At 36.1% G+C, this 17,255-nt stretch overlaps 2 protein-coding genes and 1 long non-coding RNA gene across 4 annotated transcripts in view; 2 read left to right on the forward strand and 1 right to left on the reverse strand.

Moving 5' to 3' along the window:
• LOC137748659 (uncharacterized) overlaps positions 1 to 17,255 on the reverse strand; it is a 46,852-nt gene that overhangs the window by 26,973 nt on the left and 2,624 nt on the right. The window lies entirely within an intron of this gene.
• Positions 1 to 17,255, forward strand: part of LOC148698372 (uncharacterized) — a 44,752-nt gene that overhangs the window by 24,769 nt on the left and 2,728 nt on the right. The gene's annotated exons all lie outside the window — the stretch shown is intronic.
• Positions 581 to 16,507, forward strand: LOC137747638 (DNA gyrase subunit A, chloroplastic/mitochondrial). Its single transcript, XM_068487782.2, has 27 exons — positions 581 to 1,227; positions 1,382 to 1,451; positions 1,540 to 1,605; positions 2,766 to 2,867; positions 3,504 to 3,548; positions 3,634 to 3,732; positions 3,857 to 3,943; positions 4,706 to 4,776; positions 5,223 to 5,331; positions 5,438 to 5,500; positions 5,651 to 5,716; positions 5,895 to 5,983; positions 7,004 to 7,052; positions 8,209 to 8,295; positions 8,563 to 8,656; positions 9,455 to 9,525; positions 9,620 to 9,709; positions 10,600 to 10,725; positions 10,853 to 11,010; positions 12,653 to 12,734; positions 12,837 to 13,001; positions 13,088 to 13,189; positions 14,498 to 14,634; positions 15,209 to 15,329; positions 15,429 to 15,483; positions 15,572 to 15,671; positions 15,853 to 16,507. Exons 1-27 carry the CDS (start codon positions 806 to 808, stop codon positions 15,965 to 15,967), a joined length of 2,841 nt encoding a protein of 946 aa, XP_068343883.1. The 5' UTR covers positions 581 to 805; the 3' UTR covers positions 15,968 to 16,507.

Consider the following 17,255-nt stretch of genomic DNA (forward strand, 5'->3'; position numbering starts at 1 on the left):
AAATGATTTATAATAGACAAACTTATGAACTACTTCTATTGATTTTTAGTTTCAAGGGCTAGAGTAATAAGTTTATGCCAATCTCATGAATAATTTTGGCTGAAAAACCTTAAAATTTTACTATTACATAGAAACTCTATCACCCATTCAATAGGTGAGTTGGGTTTAATTGAAGTATTGTTAACCAGATGGAAACCGACCCATTAAATTGTCAGCACTTTTTAAATATACATTATATTAGATTGACATATACATAGAATTAAATAGTTATTAAACGCATAGTTTATTTATACTTTATTTAATTATAAAATTCAAATATTATGTAACATGTAGTTATTTTACAACACCAAATTCAACATGATTGAAGCCTAATATGACATAAATTGTCGATTATTTGTTACTCGTACTTACATTAGGAATTAGATAGAAAACAATTAATTCCAACCCGTGAAACTCACCCAACTCAATCTGCCCAAGAGTGATTTGGGTGATTGGGTTGGTTTGTCCATTTTCTTGAGTGAAAATGAGTTTCAACCATGCTAATCCGAGTTTATTAAATTGGCCAACGAGTTGAGATCTCGCTCACCGATGGTTAGAGTAACACCTAAACATGGAATAGTGGAACGCTATGTATTAACCTAAAACTTTTCCAGCTAGAAAGTCACGTGCGTGCGTGCTTCCCAGTCGAAACCCCATCCATCTCGGCGCGCAACAACCCTCGAAATTCCAAAGCAATTGGCAAAGCCAGGGTAGTTTCTAATCTAAAAACCCCAAAACCCCAAATGGCGCCTTCTGCCCTATCTCTATGAAACCGTCAGTCTCCCTCCACCCTCCTACCATGTCCCTAGCTTCCGGTCTCCGCTTGTCTTCCTCCATCCTCCGCTACCGCCTCGCCGCCCCGCTCAACCGGACCCGACTCTCCGGGCTCCGCCAAAACCTCTCGGAGCTCCGCTTCCTTTCAGCATCATCCTCCCGCACCGGGACCCGCGTCCGCCCAATTAAAGCCAGGCTCCTTGACGAACCCCAAAAGGATGACCCCGGCGAGGGGCAAGATGGGAACGGGAGCGTGCTGGTTAAGGACACAAGCGAGAATAGCGAAAGAATTGTCCGCGTTGAGCTCCATAAGGAGGCCACTGAAGCCTACATGGCCTACGCTATGTCTGTCCTGCTCGGCCGCGCCCTGCCCGATGTTCGTGATGGTTTGAAGCCCGTGCACCGCCGGATTTTGTAAGTGATGTTTGATTATACATTGTTTGGTTGCTGAGAGAAGCTGTAGGGAAAAGAAAGGACTAATAACCCTAATAATTTTAGGCATCTAAACTAATTATTAGTCAGAGACTCAGATTGATGCTTCATATTCTACCTTTCTCTCGAACCACAGGTATGCAATGCACGAATTGGGGATTGTATCGCGGAAACCGTTCAAGAAATGTGCTAGGGTTGTTGGAGAGGTTAATAATACTTTGACACTTCTCTTTTATTTGAAGCCCCGGTATCTTTACATTTACACTTAACATGTATCATCACGCTTTAATACAGGTTCTAGGAAAATTTCATCCCCATGGAGACACTGCCGTGTATGATTCCTTGGTGCGAATGGCTCAGGTAACTATAGCATTTCCTATTAACCAACAAGTGAATACATTTCTAAAGTTAAAGTGGCAATGTTAGTTGTAGATGTACAAAATACCGCAACTTATGTGCTCTTTTTTTTTTTTTGGGTAGCCTCCTTGAGCCTTGTAGTGTTTCATTTTTCTCATTTATTACAAATTTTGAGTTTTCTCAACTTTAGGAGTTAGTTTCTGTAGAACTATTCTGAAACGTTTGAATGGGTTCTTTCTTTATTTGGGGTTCTTTGTGTGCCTGTCGTGTGTTTTTTAAAGATGTCTTTCTGGATGACATTGTAAGTTTATTGAAAAGTGTAATCACAATAGTTATTGAGAAACCACTTTGCCCAACGTTTGGGGAAAATATGATTTGGAGAATTATAGTGAAGTGGGGATGGAGGTGTTATGGGGAAAGTCAGATTTTGGTCCTCACTTTTGGCTTCTGTGTCATTGAGTTTTGTTCTATGCCATTTTATTATGTAATTGCCTGGAAAGCAGGCTTGCAATTTGTAGTTTTGGGGATCCGATTATGAGAGAAAGTCTACTGTTTCCTTTGATGTTCAGGTTCTGTTGACGTGTTGTTTTGGTGGATTATCTGTTCAGTAGACATTATTTTGTTTTTTCAAATTTTAATAGTTTTCTTCTCTCTTGACCATTTACACTAAATTGGAAGGGTGCAGTGCCTTGTTCGATCTTAGTTTCTTCATATAGATGTAGCTCTATGGGTTATTTTTCTTTCTGCTCTTGGTGGATTTTTTATGAAAAGGTTTTTCCTTACCAACAAACTTGTGCGTCTTTGGTATTTATGGCTGGAAAGAAAAAGAGCTTTTGACGGTAGAGTAATCAATCTGGAGAACAGAAGCTCAACATCATTGGTAACTCTTTGAGTGTACAAGAAAGGCTACACCATCCTTTGCTGCATCTTTTGATTTTCTCTCTTTGTGTATATTAATTTCTGTATCCTAGTACACTTGGGAATATCCCCTTAATGTTATTACAGTAAAATGCCATTACTTAAGGAAAACTCGTTTCCCGTAATTCCAGCTTCTGGATTCTGCTGAATTTGCTCTTTAGTTTTCTTTTCTTTGCTGAATTCTGATGTGATCGAATTTTAATTAGTTAATTCAAGTGTTCTGATTTCTTTAATAATATTTCCAGGATTTCTCCTTACGATTCCCACTAATCCAAGGGCATGGGAATTTTGGTTCTATTGATGCTGACCCTGCAGCTGCTATGCGTTACACGGAATGCAGATTGGAAGTATGTTCATATGTTGTAGTTACGTTGAACACCGTATTGGTCCTGACATGCTATTCTTTATCATACATGTTTACTCCAGCAATCGGTCAACCTCTCTTTCTCTCTCTCTCTCTCTCTCTCTCTCTCTCTCTCTCTCTGTTCTCTCTCTCTCTCTCTCTCTCTCTCTCTCTCTCTCTCTCCCCTTCCCCTTCCCCTCTCCCTCTGATATGCATGTCAATTATAATGATTCTGTGATAATTTTTTAGTGTTTTAAAAGTTAAAAGATCTTGATCCAGAGTGTTAACTTTATGTCCATTGGATAGTGGCAGAGTGTGAACATGTTGCATTGTGCTGGAGTCCGGATACATATTCAAGCAGTTTGTGAACCATTATTCAAAAGCATTTTTTTTTTCGTTTTTGCTTTTTTTATGACCACCTCTCTGTGCCACATAGCTGGTTGTCCAAGTAAATGTGTCATCATGAATAGTTTCTGTCATCAGTAATAATCTTTATTAAAAGTTGTTATAAGGCCCTAAAAAATTTGTTTTTGATAACTATTAAAGTTATGACATCATATTGTAGTAGGCATGCTGATATTTATGGTGCATTACTTGTTCAATAAGTCCCATTTTTCATTCATATGCTTTGTTTTTGCAGGCACTGACAGAAGCAATGCTATTGGCAGATTTAGATCAAAATACGGTAAGATCCATTCATTATCTAGTCATACAGCTAATCTACTTGCATCATTAATATGTTTGTGCACAATGTGATTAATGTGGTGCAGGTTGATTTTACTCCAAATTTTGATAATTCACAAAAAGAGCCATCAGTTTTACCTGCTCGACTTCCAACTTTATTACTGAATGGTGCTTCTGGGATTGCGGTAATTTTTTTAAGATTTCATTGTCCTTCATAATCAAAAGCTGCTGCCTCTGTTTGGTTCTTGTTCTTCTTCAGTAATTGTGTGTGTATATATATTATTCACATATGGGTATATATATTTTCAGGTTGGCATGGCAACCAACATTCCTCCGCATAATCTTGGGGAATTGGTAGATGTTCTTAGCGTATTACTTCACAATCCAGAAGCTACGGTAAGTGGTTAAAGCTTTTTTTTTTATCTTTTCTTTTTCATATATGTTTAGGTATATTACAGTTATTCTTTTGAAAAGTAGAAATTCTGTTTTACTTTAAATTGGTTAATAGTGCATGTTGATAATACCTATAAATATGTGTTGTATCCTTCAAATGACTTTCACAACGTATTGTTGGGGAAAAAAACTTTCATTGTAAACAATAAAATTTAGTCCGTTAACAAAACCCAACTGAATGTAACAGAGCTTGACCTCCTCTTCTTTTATCTCCAGCCGCATTATTGTTTCTATCTTTTTCTCACACAGTGGCAGCTCTTGTTCCACTGACACCGTTGATGGATATACTTTCATCCTATATCTGTGCTAGAACCCTTGTTCTGTCAAACAAACTTTTAACACATTTTCCATTCAAAACTACATCTATTGATTTGTAGAAATGCAGCAATTACAAATATAACTATGGGCTACAATGGGTTTTGATATATTTCGGATTGCTCTTGAAGTTGAGCCATCCTTTAGGATGATTTGAAACTTTGATATTAAAGCATCTCACTTATTGTGACATACACGTTAACGTTTAAGTATGACTACCATTCCTATCACTTTTCTTCATAGAAGTAAGAGGCTTCATTGGGCATATTCTGAACCCTCGATTCAACTAAAAAGAACTTTTATTCTATTTGTCTTTTCTTTTTGTGGTTTCTTTATTTTCCCTTTCATTTTGCCTTTTGAATTTTTGACGTTTTGTTTTCCCTGTGGTAGTTGCAAGAATTACTAGAATACATGCCAGGACCCGATTTTCCAACTGGAGGACTGATTATGGGTAACCTTGGGTAAGTGGGAACCAGTTATAGTTTGCAATTAGAAACATGGTCTATTCTAATATGCGCATATGAGATATGGATAGCATCCTCCTTTTAATAGCTCTTTCCTTGGTTTTTACTAGTTTTTATCATTTTCAACGTTTTCGCTTGAATAGTTTGTTTCTAGAGGGATGCAGTAAAATTCAATGTGGTGATGGAAAGTGGTGATAACTGATATGCCTTATATTACACACTTGCTGCTATTTTCATGGGGCTATATTACTATGTTTGTAGTTGACAGTTTTATTACATTTGTCTGAACAACAGAGAAGAATAGTGGACCTACTGTGATTGAAGATATCAAATAAGTTTGAGAGAAATATAGGAATGCCATGGTGGCATAGTTATCCCTTTTTCTTAGCTGACTGCTTCCTAATGCATTCATTAATTTTTTAACATACGCTCATTTCTTCAAGAATCTTGGACGCATATCGAACTGGAAAAGGACGTATTGTTGTAAGAGGGAAAACTGATGTTGAATTGCTTGATTCTAAAACAAAGAGAAATGCAATTATCATAAAAGAGGTAACTATCTTGGTCGTATTGTATAGTTTGCATTAAATATGCATATTCTTAGTTTTCATCAAAGAGTTTCTTATGTTATGGATTTTCTGCTCTGCGAATAAATTAGATCCCTTACCAAACCAACAAAGCAGCTCTTGTGGAGAAGATAGCTGAACTTGTGGAAAATAAGGTGACATTCTTGCAAGAAGTAAACGATCATTAAAAAGTGCATTCTTCACTTAAAGTAATAAGATCATACACTGTTGTTAATTGTCATCGCTTTTTTGTTCCTTTCATGTTTCCCTTTTCTTTAATTATTTTTTCTTTTTTCTTCCTTCAGATTTTGGAAGGCATAAGTGATATTAGGGACGAAAGTGATCGTTCAGGAATGCGTGTAGTCATTGAGGTATGAAATTTGTTTTATGCGGTGTGCTGCCCTGTGTAGCTTGTAGCTTTTAAATACAAACATGCTGAAGAACTCACATACTATGGGAAATTTAGTTTGTAAAATGGTATGCTGTTCTTGTCAAATACTAAAAAATTATTCTGCAATTGATTGTGATCTGTTTCCATCCTCTTTTCAGCTTAAGCGAGGATCCGATCCATCAATTGTTTTAAATAATCTCTATCGCCTCACTTCTCTTCAATGCAGTTTTAGTTGTAACATGGTGGGGTGAGTGATATCTTTCTCAATAACCATGAATATAGGTAGAGAGTTGAGATTTCTGGCTCTTGGTTCTTGACTGGTGCATGCATTTTTTTCCCTATACAGCTCTAGCTGGCTTTTTGAGCTAAAATTGAAACTTGATATTTTTCCTTGAAAGCGATTATTATTTCTCAAATGTTATGACTTCAAGGAACCAAGATATATGGTTGAAACTCCTACTTATATACTAATTTCGTAACAAAAATGAAATTAGTCTATTGTTGTTGGATTAAGTTATTTCAGTTAAAGCTAGTAAAATAAATATCTCAATTGTTGGTAGTGGTTTACAAGGCTGTCTGATCAAATTAAACACAGAGCCATGGTTTTCAAGGCTCAGGGCCTTATGGGTTTTCATTGTATTTGTTTCAACGTTGTTGGGACTTGGGATATCTTGAGGGCAAATTTGATGAAAGCCGTTGTAATGTCCACAAGGATGGGGTGATAAATGCAACAACCAACTAAACATACATGTCTTATTGCAAAATGAGAAAGGTTCAATGAGAAGTAATGAGTTTAGGTTATTAAGTTTTGTTTCCGTATGAAACGCTGTATATGGTAATGGTAGATACAATTGGACAAACACAAGGTAATTAATTCTGTGAACTTGTGGAATACTTGTTGACCATGCTTGCATCAGATGGCTGAAAACTGCCATTAGTTCTTCATTGTAAACCAGAAATATCAGAGAAATATTGTCAAATATTTTCGATTTTTATATCGTGGTCTATCTTTAGATTTGACATCATCTATACATGTATAATTGGGAAGTTGTTTAGAACCAAAGTGGTGAAGTGTCCAATGTAGCCTTTATTGCAATGTCACAATATATTTAATAAACAATCCCATGGGCTGAATTTCTTCCTTCGAAATGATTCTGGTGTTCCTGAACTTTGGTTTCCTCTTTCTGAAAATTACATTGAATTTTTCCTGCTCACGTGATTCATCACAATACTTGGATTTTCATTTAGTATTTTTTATTATTCACAGTATTCATAATGGGCAACCTAAGCAGATGGGTCTAAAGGAATTGCTGCAGGTACCTATGTTTGATCTTTATAGTATGGATGCCCAACAACTGTTCTATTTTTTTCACTTGTGCATATATTATTATCATAGGAGATAGAATGCGTAAGCAAAAGTTTTCTTCAAATTCTCTTCGAAAACTTGACTGTTGTTTTTGGTTTATTGTGGGTAAATTCTTTTAAGAATTTTTTTTGCCGGATTCCTTTTCCCCCTTAAGAATTCATGTCTTACTTAGTGCTAATTGGGCTGATGTTGGTTCATTAGTTGCTACTTTATAGTTGAATTTATTTCGGTTTTATGGTTTTACACTGAGGGCATGTTTACTTAACGGAAATCGAAAAATGAATGAATAGGAGAGCGTACAAATAGAAGAAGTAAGGAAAGAGAATCAAATCAACTAGCCCTTCCTATTCGATTTAATTCCTTATTTTTAGGTATTTGATTATGAATTTTAAGGAAAAACTTGCACTTTTCCAATTCCTTACGTGTAAGTAAACACGGGAAAATTAAGGAGTAAAATGATTCCCTTACCCATATTTAGGTAAACGCGGGTAACTCAAGAATCAAAGTGGTTCAAATTCCTATTCCTTATAAGTAAACTTTTTCTAAAGTGTAGTTGACTTCAATACATAGTAGGGTGGGCTGGTTTTGACAAACTATACTTACATTAATGGCAAACTTCTTCAAAATTCAGAAATATTTCACTTGGACGGTTGGGTAGTTCAGATTCTTGAGGCCCCTGGTTTAAATGTTATTTGCCATTTAGTTCCCCTGCCCCTATTATAAGTCTAGTCACCACAGCAGTCATTGGGAAATTTAGATGTCTGATTTGATAGATAATTTTGCAGGGATTTTATGTGACTTCTTGGATAAATTTTCTTAACTCAAACCTATCTTGTTACTGTTTTAATTTTATTCTTTTTGGTTCTAAAGCATGCAACTAATGGTTGATATTTGGTTCATGCAATTAATGATTGATATTTGGTTCATCACTCCTAATTTGGCTCATCACTCCTAAGTATTGATGATTAATCTATTTTCAACCATTGTCTTATAGAGATTATCATATTCTAGCATTAAGATATTGGTAGTTGCCTTGATACAAGGTTCTCAATTTCTTATATGTTAAGGCTGTGATCAATATTACTTTGTTTATTAAATGTTGACAGGCATTCTTAGACTTCAGATGCTCTGTTGTCGAGAGACGTGCTAAGTTCAAACTTTCACAAGCACAGGACAGAAGACATATTGTTGAGGTATGCTAGTCTTTTTCCTAATTCTAATGAACATATTCTTAAGTTGTCGTAATTATAATATAGAGATTTGTGGACATCCATGTATGTGGTTGGATCTGTTCTCTAAACCACAGGTGGGAACTTGGAGAAGACTTCATTCTTTTTCCCATTGCATTTCATATTATTCTAGCTTGTCTTTATGCGCTGCTGTGTTATCATGACTCCAATTTGATATATCCATACTACACTGCAGACTCATTGTTCATATGTATGTCTTCGTTGAAATAGGGCATTGTTGTGGGCCTTGATAATTTGGATTCAGTAATTCATATACTAAGGGAAGCTTCAAGCAATGCAGTTGCATCAGCTGGTTTAAGGACTGGTAAGCTCCCCTATGCTTTTGGGTTTTTCCTTATCTTCAACTTAAGTAGATAAATTATGCTTGAAAAGAACTGAGACATGGTATTCCATCATTGTCATTAAACTTCTGTTTTTCTGGATATCTAATTTTTTGTGTTGTTTATGTTTTCTTGCTTCGGTTTTGTGGACTTCCCTTTGCTAACATAATTATTTTGGCACTTATTTGGGGTTTAGTGCAATAAAAGTTACGGACACTGATGGTTTAATCAGTCAGAACCATTCAGTGAGCTTTTATTTTTGTCTAATTTGGTTTTTAGGGGTAAGGTTTCGTTAGTGCCTCGCTTAGCGAGGCTTTTTATGAAATAGGCTAGAATTCCAATTCAGTAACAGTTAATCTAATCATGTTTTTCAATTATTTCACATTTCCTTGATGTCCTGGATTTGGCATTTAGTTTCTTTGACATTTGGAGTTCTATCATCTCTGGAATTCGAACTTTTTATTCGGTCCATAACCTGATATGTTATTTTCTTTTTTTCTCAAATGGATATCTGAGCTTGATCAACTGTGTGTAAAATCTGCCAATGGATTTTGGGTTGGATGCGCTAGTTTTAAAAGTGCATAAATAATTTTTGTGAAGCCATATATATGTCCAGATGCAATGTCAGCTTACACCTTAGCAGGTTCCTGAGTTTCCTTATTGTCATCAACTGTGAAAATTTTTTCAGTTTGTTTTCATATCATTTACTTAATTGTAATGGCTGTTATTCAGCAGTAGGCGTGGGTCAAAGCACTAATATTCTCTCGTATTCTCTTTTACAGAGTTCAGTCTTTCTGAGAAACAAGCTGAAGCTATATTAGATATTAGTCTAAGAAGAATTACCCAGCTTGAGGTGCATAATAGTCTTGCCATTCAAATGCATTGTTTGATTGCTTAATGAGAGGCATTGCTCCTTAATTTCTTATCCTGTTCTTCATATTGTGCAGAGGAAAAAGTTTGTAAATGAAAGTGAATCGTTAAAGGAGCAAATTTCAAAATTAGAAGAACTATTGTCAAGCAAGAAATCCATGTTACAGGTAAAAATCTAATTCCAATTGGTTGCGTGTATTGCAAAGGTGCATGTGCATTTTCCAGTCATATGGTACAGGGACTGCATAGATTTTCCTCTTATTTGCTAGCCCTACCTCTGCCTAATTAGGCTAAGGTTATAGCCCAGTTGGACTCATCTTGGATTTGGTGTTATAGTTATTAAGTATTACATGTATACTTTTTTATTGAAGTGTTCACACCATTTGCATGCTTTTTAGCTCTACGAAATAAACTCCTGTATTATAGACAATCATATAATATGTATGCTTTTTTCTTCTGTATAATACTATGCAAAAGATAGAAAGTAAACTGAAATTCTTAAAACAATTACCTTGTCTTTCTATCAAAGCTTAATGACCTTCACACTTCAATCCATTACATTCAGTAAAATCAAGGTATTAGCAAATACTATAAGCTATTGCTTCTGTTTTCGCTTTTTGATTTTGTGGAATGCTGCTATCAGTTGGTTTTGTGGAGTTTTAGTTTAGTTTCTATGTTGCAGGGTGATTTTGCTGTTTATCCTGCTTCTGTTTATGCTTTTGTGGACTTCTTGTCCACCCTTGTATTTTATTTTGGGGAAGTGTAGAATGCAGTTAATTGGTGGGTTGGGAGTGGGATCTTGAGGATTAATTAAAGCTATTGTGAAAATAATTGGTGCATAGGCTGCCTTCGTATCTTTTTCACTTCTAGATATTATTATTTTCTGTACCCTTGTTTAGAAGTGGTTTTAAATGATCTTAAGCTATCCTAGTTTATAGGGAAGGTATTTTATTTGTCCCATTATTATGAAACATTCTGTACTGAAAAAGGGAAACATTTATGTGACATTTATGGTTCAGTTTGAATTAGAATGCTTTTTTATTTTTCTTTTAATTAGTTGATTGAACAAGAAGCAAACGAGTTAAAAAGCAAGTTTTCCAGTCTGAGGCGTTCAGTGTTGGAGGACAGTGATGGTGGCCACGTTGATGACATAGATGTTATTCCTAATGAAGAAATGCTTTTGGTAAATGCTAACATCATCTTTTTCATGGAATTACATTTTGGCCGTTTTTCCAAAGAAAATATAAAATAAATAAACCATTTGTACTTCTTGTTTCTTTCTTCAAATTTTCTTTGCATATAATTTTCAGGCCTTCAGTGAAAAAGGCTATGTTAAGCGGATGAAACCTAACACTTTCAATCTTCAAAATAGAGGAACCATTGGTAAATCTGTTGGGAAATTGAGGGTAAACGATGCAATGTCAGACTTTATTGTTTGTCGCGCGCATGATCATGTTCTATACTTCAGGTACTTCTCTCCCTAACTTTGTCTAATTATTTGAAGAATTGACATTTGGAACTCTATATATGTACTTGAGGACTTATAAAGTGGTACTTAGTATCGTAATGTGGTGCACTCTTGCGCTTTCCGTGCTGATGTTGAAAAAATAATACTTCCTTTGCTAAAGTGGTATTTGGAGAAGTAGAACTAGATCCAATGTTTTAAAAGGCAAAGGCAAAGCCAAGGTGTTTGATGGATAGCCTCACCTAGGCAATATCCTTGAGGTGTGAGAGAGACTGTGAGAGAGACGAGTTTGAGCTTTATAAGAACCCTGCCCAAAACGACGTTGTTTTGGGTTTGGGCAGTGTTTGTTTTTAAAAAGAATCAAACGCTCAGGTGGTGCCTCGACAACACCTAGACGAGCATATAGCCCACTCCTGCTTGGCAGAGGTGTTTTCTTGATAGCCCTGCCCAAAAAGGGCCTTGGCTACTCTCAATACTAGTTTTTTAAAACATTGACTAGATCCAATACTTTTGTTCTTATCATTAGCAATGTTAATTATCACAATGGTAAGTTCACATCATTCAACATGATGAGACACTGTAAGGCCCTATAGTCTTTGTTGTTCCAACTGGAATTTTCTTCACTGCCACCAAGTGGAATTTTCTTCATGCGCATGAATTTTCTTCACTGCCACCGCATAGGAACTTAGGTACTATGCACGTGAAACATACTTAAACTGCATACTGATCTCATCCCATGAATTATTCATCAATATGTGGTACAAAGTATCAGTTAACCACTGACTCACAGCCCACACAATATGTTGCATAAAACATGTGAATCATGTAACAGGTTATTAATCACAACCTACATCAATTCAGTTAACCTAGAAGGCTCGAACTGAGAAAGCTGATTGAATCCAGATTTTGAGACATGCATTTGTCTTTAGCTTGGGCTCTGTCCCGTTTAATAACCTATTTTTGGCATGCGTCTCCTTATTATTTCCCTCTAACCAAGTTTTTATTGTCTTGCACTTCATATCACAATACTCTATATTTGAGTTAGTTCCCCGTCTGGTTTGATGTATGGATTAGTTCCTTGTATGGTTATATCTGGCGCATCATGATGTGCCCCTATGCATCTACTTGTTCACTGTCGTCACATAGGATGTTGGAAGATAAAAACAGTAATGATTTTCACAGGCTTCCAACTTGTTCTGTATGCATTTACTAATTATAGCCTACTTCATGCGGAATCCCAGAAAATATCAAGTTGTTGAAAACATATTGATAAATCATCAATGGACAATGAATAAATGTAGATTTGACATTCTGTAATGTTAATTGCTTTTACTGGTGCTTGTAAGGGTGTCACTTGGCTGAAATCTTTTCTTTATAGAGTTGCATTTGATTTGGGAGCTCCTAATCCTAAAAGACTGCAAACCTAGTTCTTGGAGTCATGCCCTATGGTCTGCCCATTGAAAGTTAACAAGGAATCTTCTGTTGTACTTTTAATTTGAGTGGACATTTCCATCTGGTTCCAGAATTAGAATTGTTATACATTTCAAATTTGTTTGTTTGGTTTTATCTAGATTTTACTTCTAACTTCCTTGCATCCCATGTAGTTCATTTTGGTGATGGATGACTTACAAAAATTGTTTTGCAGTGATAAAGGAACAGTTTACTCTGGTCGTGCGTATAAAATTCCTGAATGCACCCGCACAGCTGCTGGGACGCCATTGGTTCAGGTAATTTACCTTTTGTCCTTGGCTTTTACTAATCAATCACCCCTTTCTCGACATTCTATTAAAAGTTACTTATGATTATCATTGTTTTTACACTGGAGCCAGATCTTAGCACTCTCGGATGGCGAAAGGATTACTTCTGTTATTCCTGTGAGTGAATTTGCTGAAGATCAATTTCTACTTATGCTTACAGTAAATGGCTACATCAAGAAGGTCTCTTTGAGTTCTTTTTCGTCAATCAGGTCAACAGGAATCATAGCAATCCAATTGGTTTGTCCTCTTTCGCCGATTTAGTCTTGATTACTGGTCATCCATAAAATTTTCTTTTGGCTCACGGCTCATCATTTATGTGACAGGTTCCTGGTGATGAACTGAAATGGGTTCGTTGCTGCACAAATGATGACCTTGTAGCAATGGCTTCTCAGAATGGAATGGTCATCTTAAGTTCCTCTGGTATTGTAAGTATACAGCAATTTCCTTCTCGTTCATACATTCATTTGCAGTTCAAACCTCTATGACATTTTTTAACTTTTACAACTATTACTAAAACTATTGATACTATTTTTGTAATTACTAGCACTACTACAACTATTTTCTTTCACCTCTCTGAGGAGGCACTCTAGTTATTCATGACCACTGAAAGAAGATCATTTTATTATTTAAGTCCAGAACTTATTTCCGATCAGTGTTTGCCTGAAACATGATTTGCCACATTGCAACAGCAAGAATCGGAGCTTGCAAAACTGCTAATTTTTATTTTATTTTTTATGCAAAACTGCTTTGTATAAGGTGGTGTAAGGGTACAAACAACATGGTTAATTTGCACTACTTTAAAATAAGTTTGGATATGATATGATAGGATAATGTTAAGTAAGGATATGATAGGGTAATGTTAAGTAAGATTCATCATATCATATAATCATATAGAAAGAAAGTTACAGGAAGAATAAGAGGATATACATGCGATTCCAATAGAGTTCTGAAACAAAAGTTACCTATGATTGATTTTGTTTTCTTGTTTGATTTTGTTTTCTTGTTCACATATTAATATAGTTAAATCAATTCCTGTAGTTTGTTTGTATGTACACAAAGCATTGATACAAAAACCGCAGAAGTGGAGGCAATTTGGAAAGCTTATGTCCTTAACAAAATTGTATATATTTTGAAAGTGAGAAAATAAAATTCTTGACCAAAAAAGAAATTACCTAAATGATTTCAATGCTAGCATGTTGTAAATAGTTTCAAGAAGATTTATGCGGGTCATACTGATGCTGCTTCTGGAAAACTCTGTTTTTCACCTGAGTCATGCTTATGTTACTTTCAAGAGATGCAAGTAAACCAATGTCTTCTAGATGCATCTGCATCATGATTACCTTTGATCTAAGTCATCCTTCTGTTATGTCAAAGTGCTTTGTAGTGTATAACAGTTGAATTTGGAGTTCGGTTATGTTATCAGTGTTTTAATTTTTTAGATAGCCTTCATGGATAGCTTTTTATTATTTTTTCATTATATTGGATGTCAAGTAATGCCAAGGGCTGTGCCGTTACTGTTGCTTAGTTCAAATATAGGTTAGGGAAGTTGTGAGAGTTTTTATCTGGGGAATTTATCATCGTGTTTAATGTGACTAGTACATGGCTAGTACTATCTGTGCTCCAATCCGTGGTCATTCAACAGAAATTATCTCAAAATTTATCTAACATTGATGTAAAAATCCTTGAAGGATACTTTTACTTACCATTTTGCATCCTTTCATGTTCTGTACCAGATTCGAGCACAAGGGAGAAACACTAGGGGCGCTGTGGCCATGAGACTTAGAGAGGGGGATAAGATGGCTAGCGTGGACATTATACCAGCAGCCATGTGGAAAGACTTGGAGAGGGTGTCTGAAGCTCCCCAAGACACGTAATTTTCTTTAGAAATAAAATTGAGTTGTTTCTAGCTTGTTATTAACTAATTGTTGATCAGCGTGATACTGGACTTTAGGGGTGCTGGGTTAGCTTGACTGACCAAAACCTAGTAATAAAATTTTCTTGGATGTTTGGGTTCCACCCAATCTGAGTGGCTTCTCATTTATCAAGAAAAGGGAGAGAATGTTGACAGTTTTGGGCAATCTGTAGTTAGAAAGTGGAAGTGATGGTGGGATTGAAGGCAAGTTAGATTAAGAAATAAAATAAACCAAATTTAGGGTAGGGGTTGATTAGCAAACAATCAGAGGTAGAGTCATTCGACATGAGTGGGTCATTTGTACTATAGACCTACTTGTGGGCTAAATACCGAGAACCAATAGTTTAAATTGAGCAAACAAATGGCTGGAGGGAGGTTAAAAATAGCATGGGTTAAAGCTGTAACCAATGATATAATTACCATGACCTAAAGGTGAGTTGACCCTAGTTATTGGAATCAATAATTCTCCAGAGCAGTGTAACCAGAATTATCTGATATGTTAATCTTATGTTTTGTGTTTATTTTTCTACAGTACTAGAAGTCTGAAGGGACCGTGGTTGTTATTTGTGTCTGAGAGTGGATATGGAAAGCGTGTTCCCTTAAGCAGATTTCACTCCTCCCGGTTGAATAGGGTTGGTCTGATAGGGTACAAGGTATGCGTATGATTATATAAAATTCTTTGTTGAAAGCTTTGTGATCTGTTCTTTGTCTTCAGCTTTTGGGCTCATTCCTTTTTCCCTGCTCTGTAATAGTTTGCCTTAGAGGATCGCTTGGCAGCAGTTTTTGTGGTCGGGTTCTCTGTGGCAGGTGATATTTGTAAATTAATTTTTAGTCTATACTCTGATGGCTACGAGTGTTCTCTGGAGCCGTTTTTAACTTGAATGTAAATTAACAGAAGATGGAGAAAGCGATGAACAAGTGGTTTTAGTAAGCCAAAGTGGCACAGTCAACAGAATTAAGGTGCGGGATATTTCAATACAGTCCCGCTATGCAAGGTAGACTTCAACTTTGGTTTTTTCTTTCCTTATATTCTGAAATTTCAATTTAAATACCAGTACAATCGAACAATAGGATTTGCATGTGTCAAAAAGTCAAATGCTTATTCTCTTATTGTGGCCGTGGTTGTAATCGTGCTAGTATTACATATATATTTTATATCGATATACATGTTTTCAGGGGAGTTATTTTGATGCGGCTTGATCATGCTGGAAAGATTCAGTCTGCTTCGTTAATCTCAGCAACGGACGAGGAGCCTGAGGAGGTAGAAGTTGAAGCTGCCGTACATGGCTAACCATTAATCTTAACAAGTGAATAGCTCTTAGCAATAGGAGGATCAACTTGTAGCAGCAACCCTTGTTTCTGTTTTGGCCGGTTTTGTGGCGCTAATCAATCGTTCTGTTCTGGCCGGTTTTGTGGCGCTAATCAATCGTTTTGTGTTGGCCAGTGTTGTGGCGCTAATATGTATGTACAGGTAAGCTAAACCACAAATTTGGTGACCGGATTCTACTGAGAAGGGTGACCGATTAGTCGCGCTAAACCCTAAAGCTTCTCCACGGTGGTAATGTATATCGGTCAGTTGGTAAGGGCGTCCTTGCTTAACCCACCCTTTTTACTATTTTCAGATATCAAATTTTACCCGAGTGGTAAATGACAATATTACCCTAGGGTAAAATGGTTAGCAAGTACATGAGATGAGATTAAGGAAACCAACCCAACCTTGAGAAATACGTCATATGACACTAAAGTTGGAGAATGACTTACTTGGAACGGATTCATTGTCATTTTGGTGCTTTCGTCTAACAAAGTTTTAATATATGTGAGCTTTTCTCTACATGGTAATGTTTATTGAGGAGTGCCGTGTGGTAGGAAACTCGTACCATCTAAGTTATAAACTAGAGCCTGCAAAGTCGACATACTCATCGCTCACCCTTTCTTGTAAACTCAAGGCGCAATTTTTTTTTTGTTTTGGCACACCGGTTGCGGTTGGTACAATTAAATGGTTATTTGATACTCCATGGTTTTAAGGGTTTTCAAGTTTAACCACAAAATTTTCATATTTATATAGAAATGATAAACACGCATTTTTTAGCTCTACTCCTATTTAATCTTGTCTGTTTCTATTTGATTAATTCAGTTCAATTGTCAAAAATAAAGAGGTGTTGAAGAAACTAAAAAGAGTGAAAATCAATTCTCTTTTTAGATTGCGACACCAAGATTGAATACACAAAATACAACCTTTGTCAGATTTGGAGATCGGAAACTAAAATCTGCAGGCAGCCTGCTGAAACATGATCCATGATCGGATTGAATTTTAAGCGAATCTAACAAGACCCAACAGTTGCCCTATCTTGATGAAAATTTTGCCTCAAAAAATATGCATGCTGTTGTTGGCATAATTTACTGAACAATTATAGAGGGCAGAGAGAGGGTGCAGCACGAGAAGAGAGATTGTGTCTTTTTGTTCGAATTAGTCATGGGGTTCCAATTAGCAGCTGCAAGTATTGGCATTGCGCCCAATTTGCCAAAACAAAAAACCTTTTGCCCTCATACAATTATCATGTGTTGTACGCATGATGGAT

This window comes from Pyrus communis, chromosome 2 (assembly GCF_041283825.1).
Source record: "Pyrus communis isolate YQ-2024b chromosome 2, ASM4128382v1, whole genome shotgun sequence".
NCBI lineage: Eukaryota > Viridiplantae > Streptophyta > Magnoliopsida > Rosales > Rosaceae > Pyrus > Pyrus communis.

Excerpts from the sequence above, each read along its gene's own strand:
- LOC137747638 (XM_068487782.2), top strand. The coding sequence starts at position 806 with ATGAAACCGTCAGTCTCCCTCCACCCTCCTACCATGTCCCTAGCTTCC. Across the intron at positions 9,710-10,599 it reads GCAAGAAATCCATGTTACAG|TTGATTGAACAAGAAGCAAA; the intron begins GTAAAAATCTAA and ends TCTTTTAATTAG. Across the intron at positions 13,190-14,497 it reads TCTTAAGTTCCTCTGGTATT|ATTCGAGCACAAGGGAGAAA; the intron begins GTAAGTATACAG and ends GTTCTGTACCAG.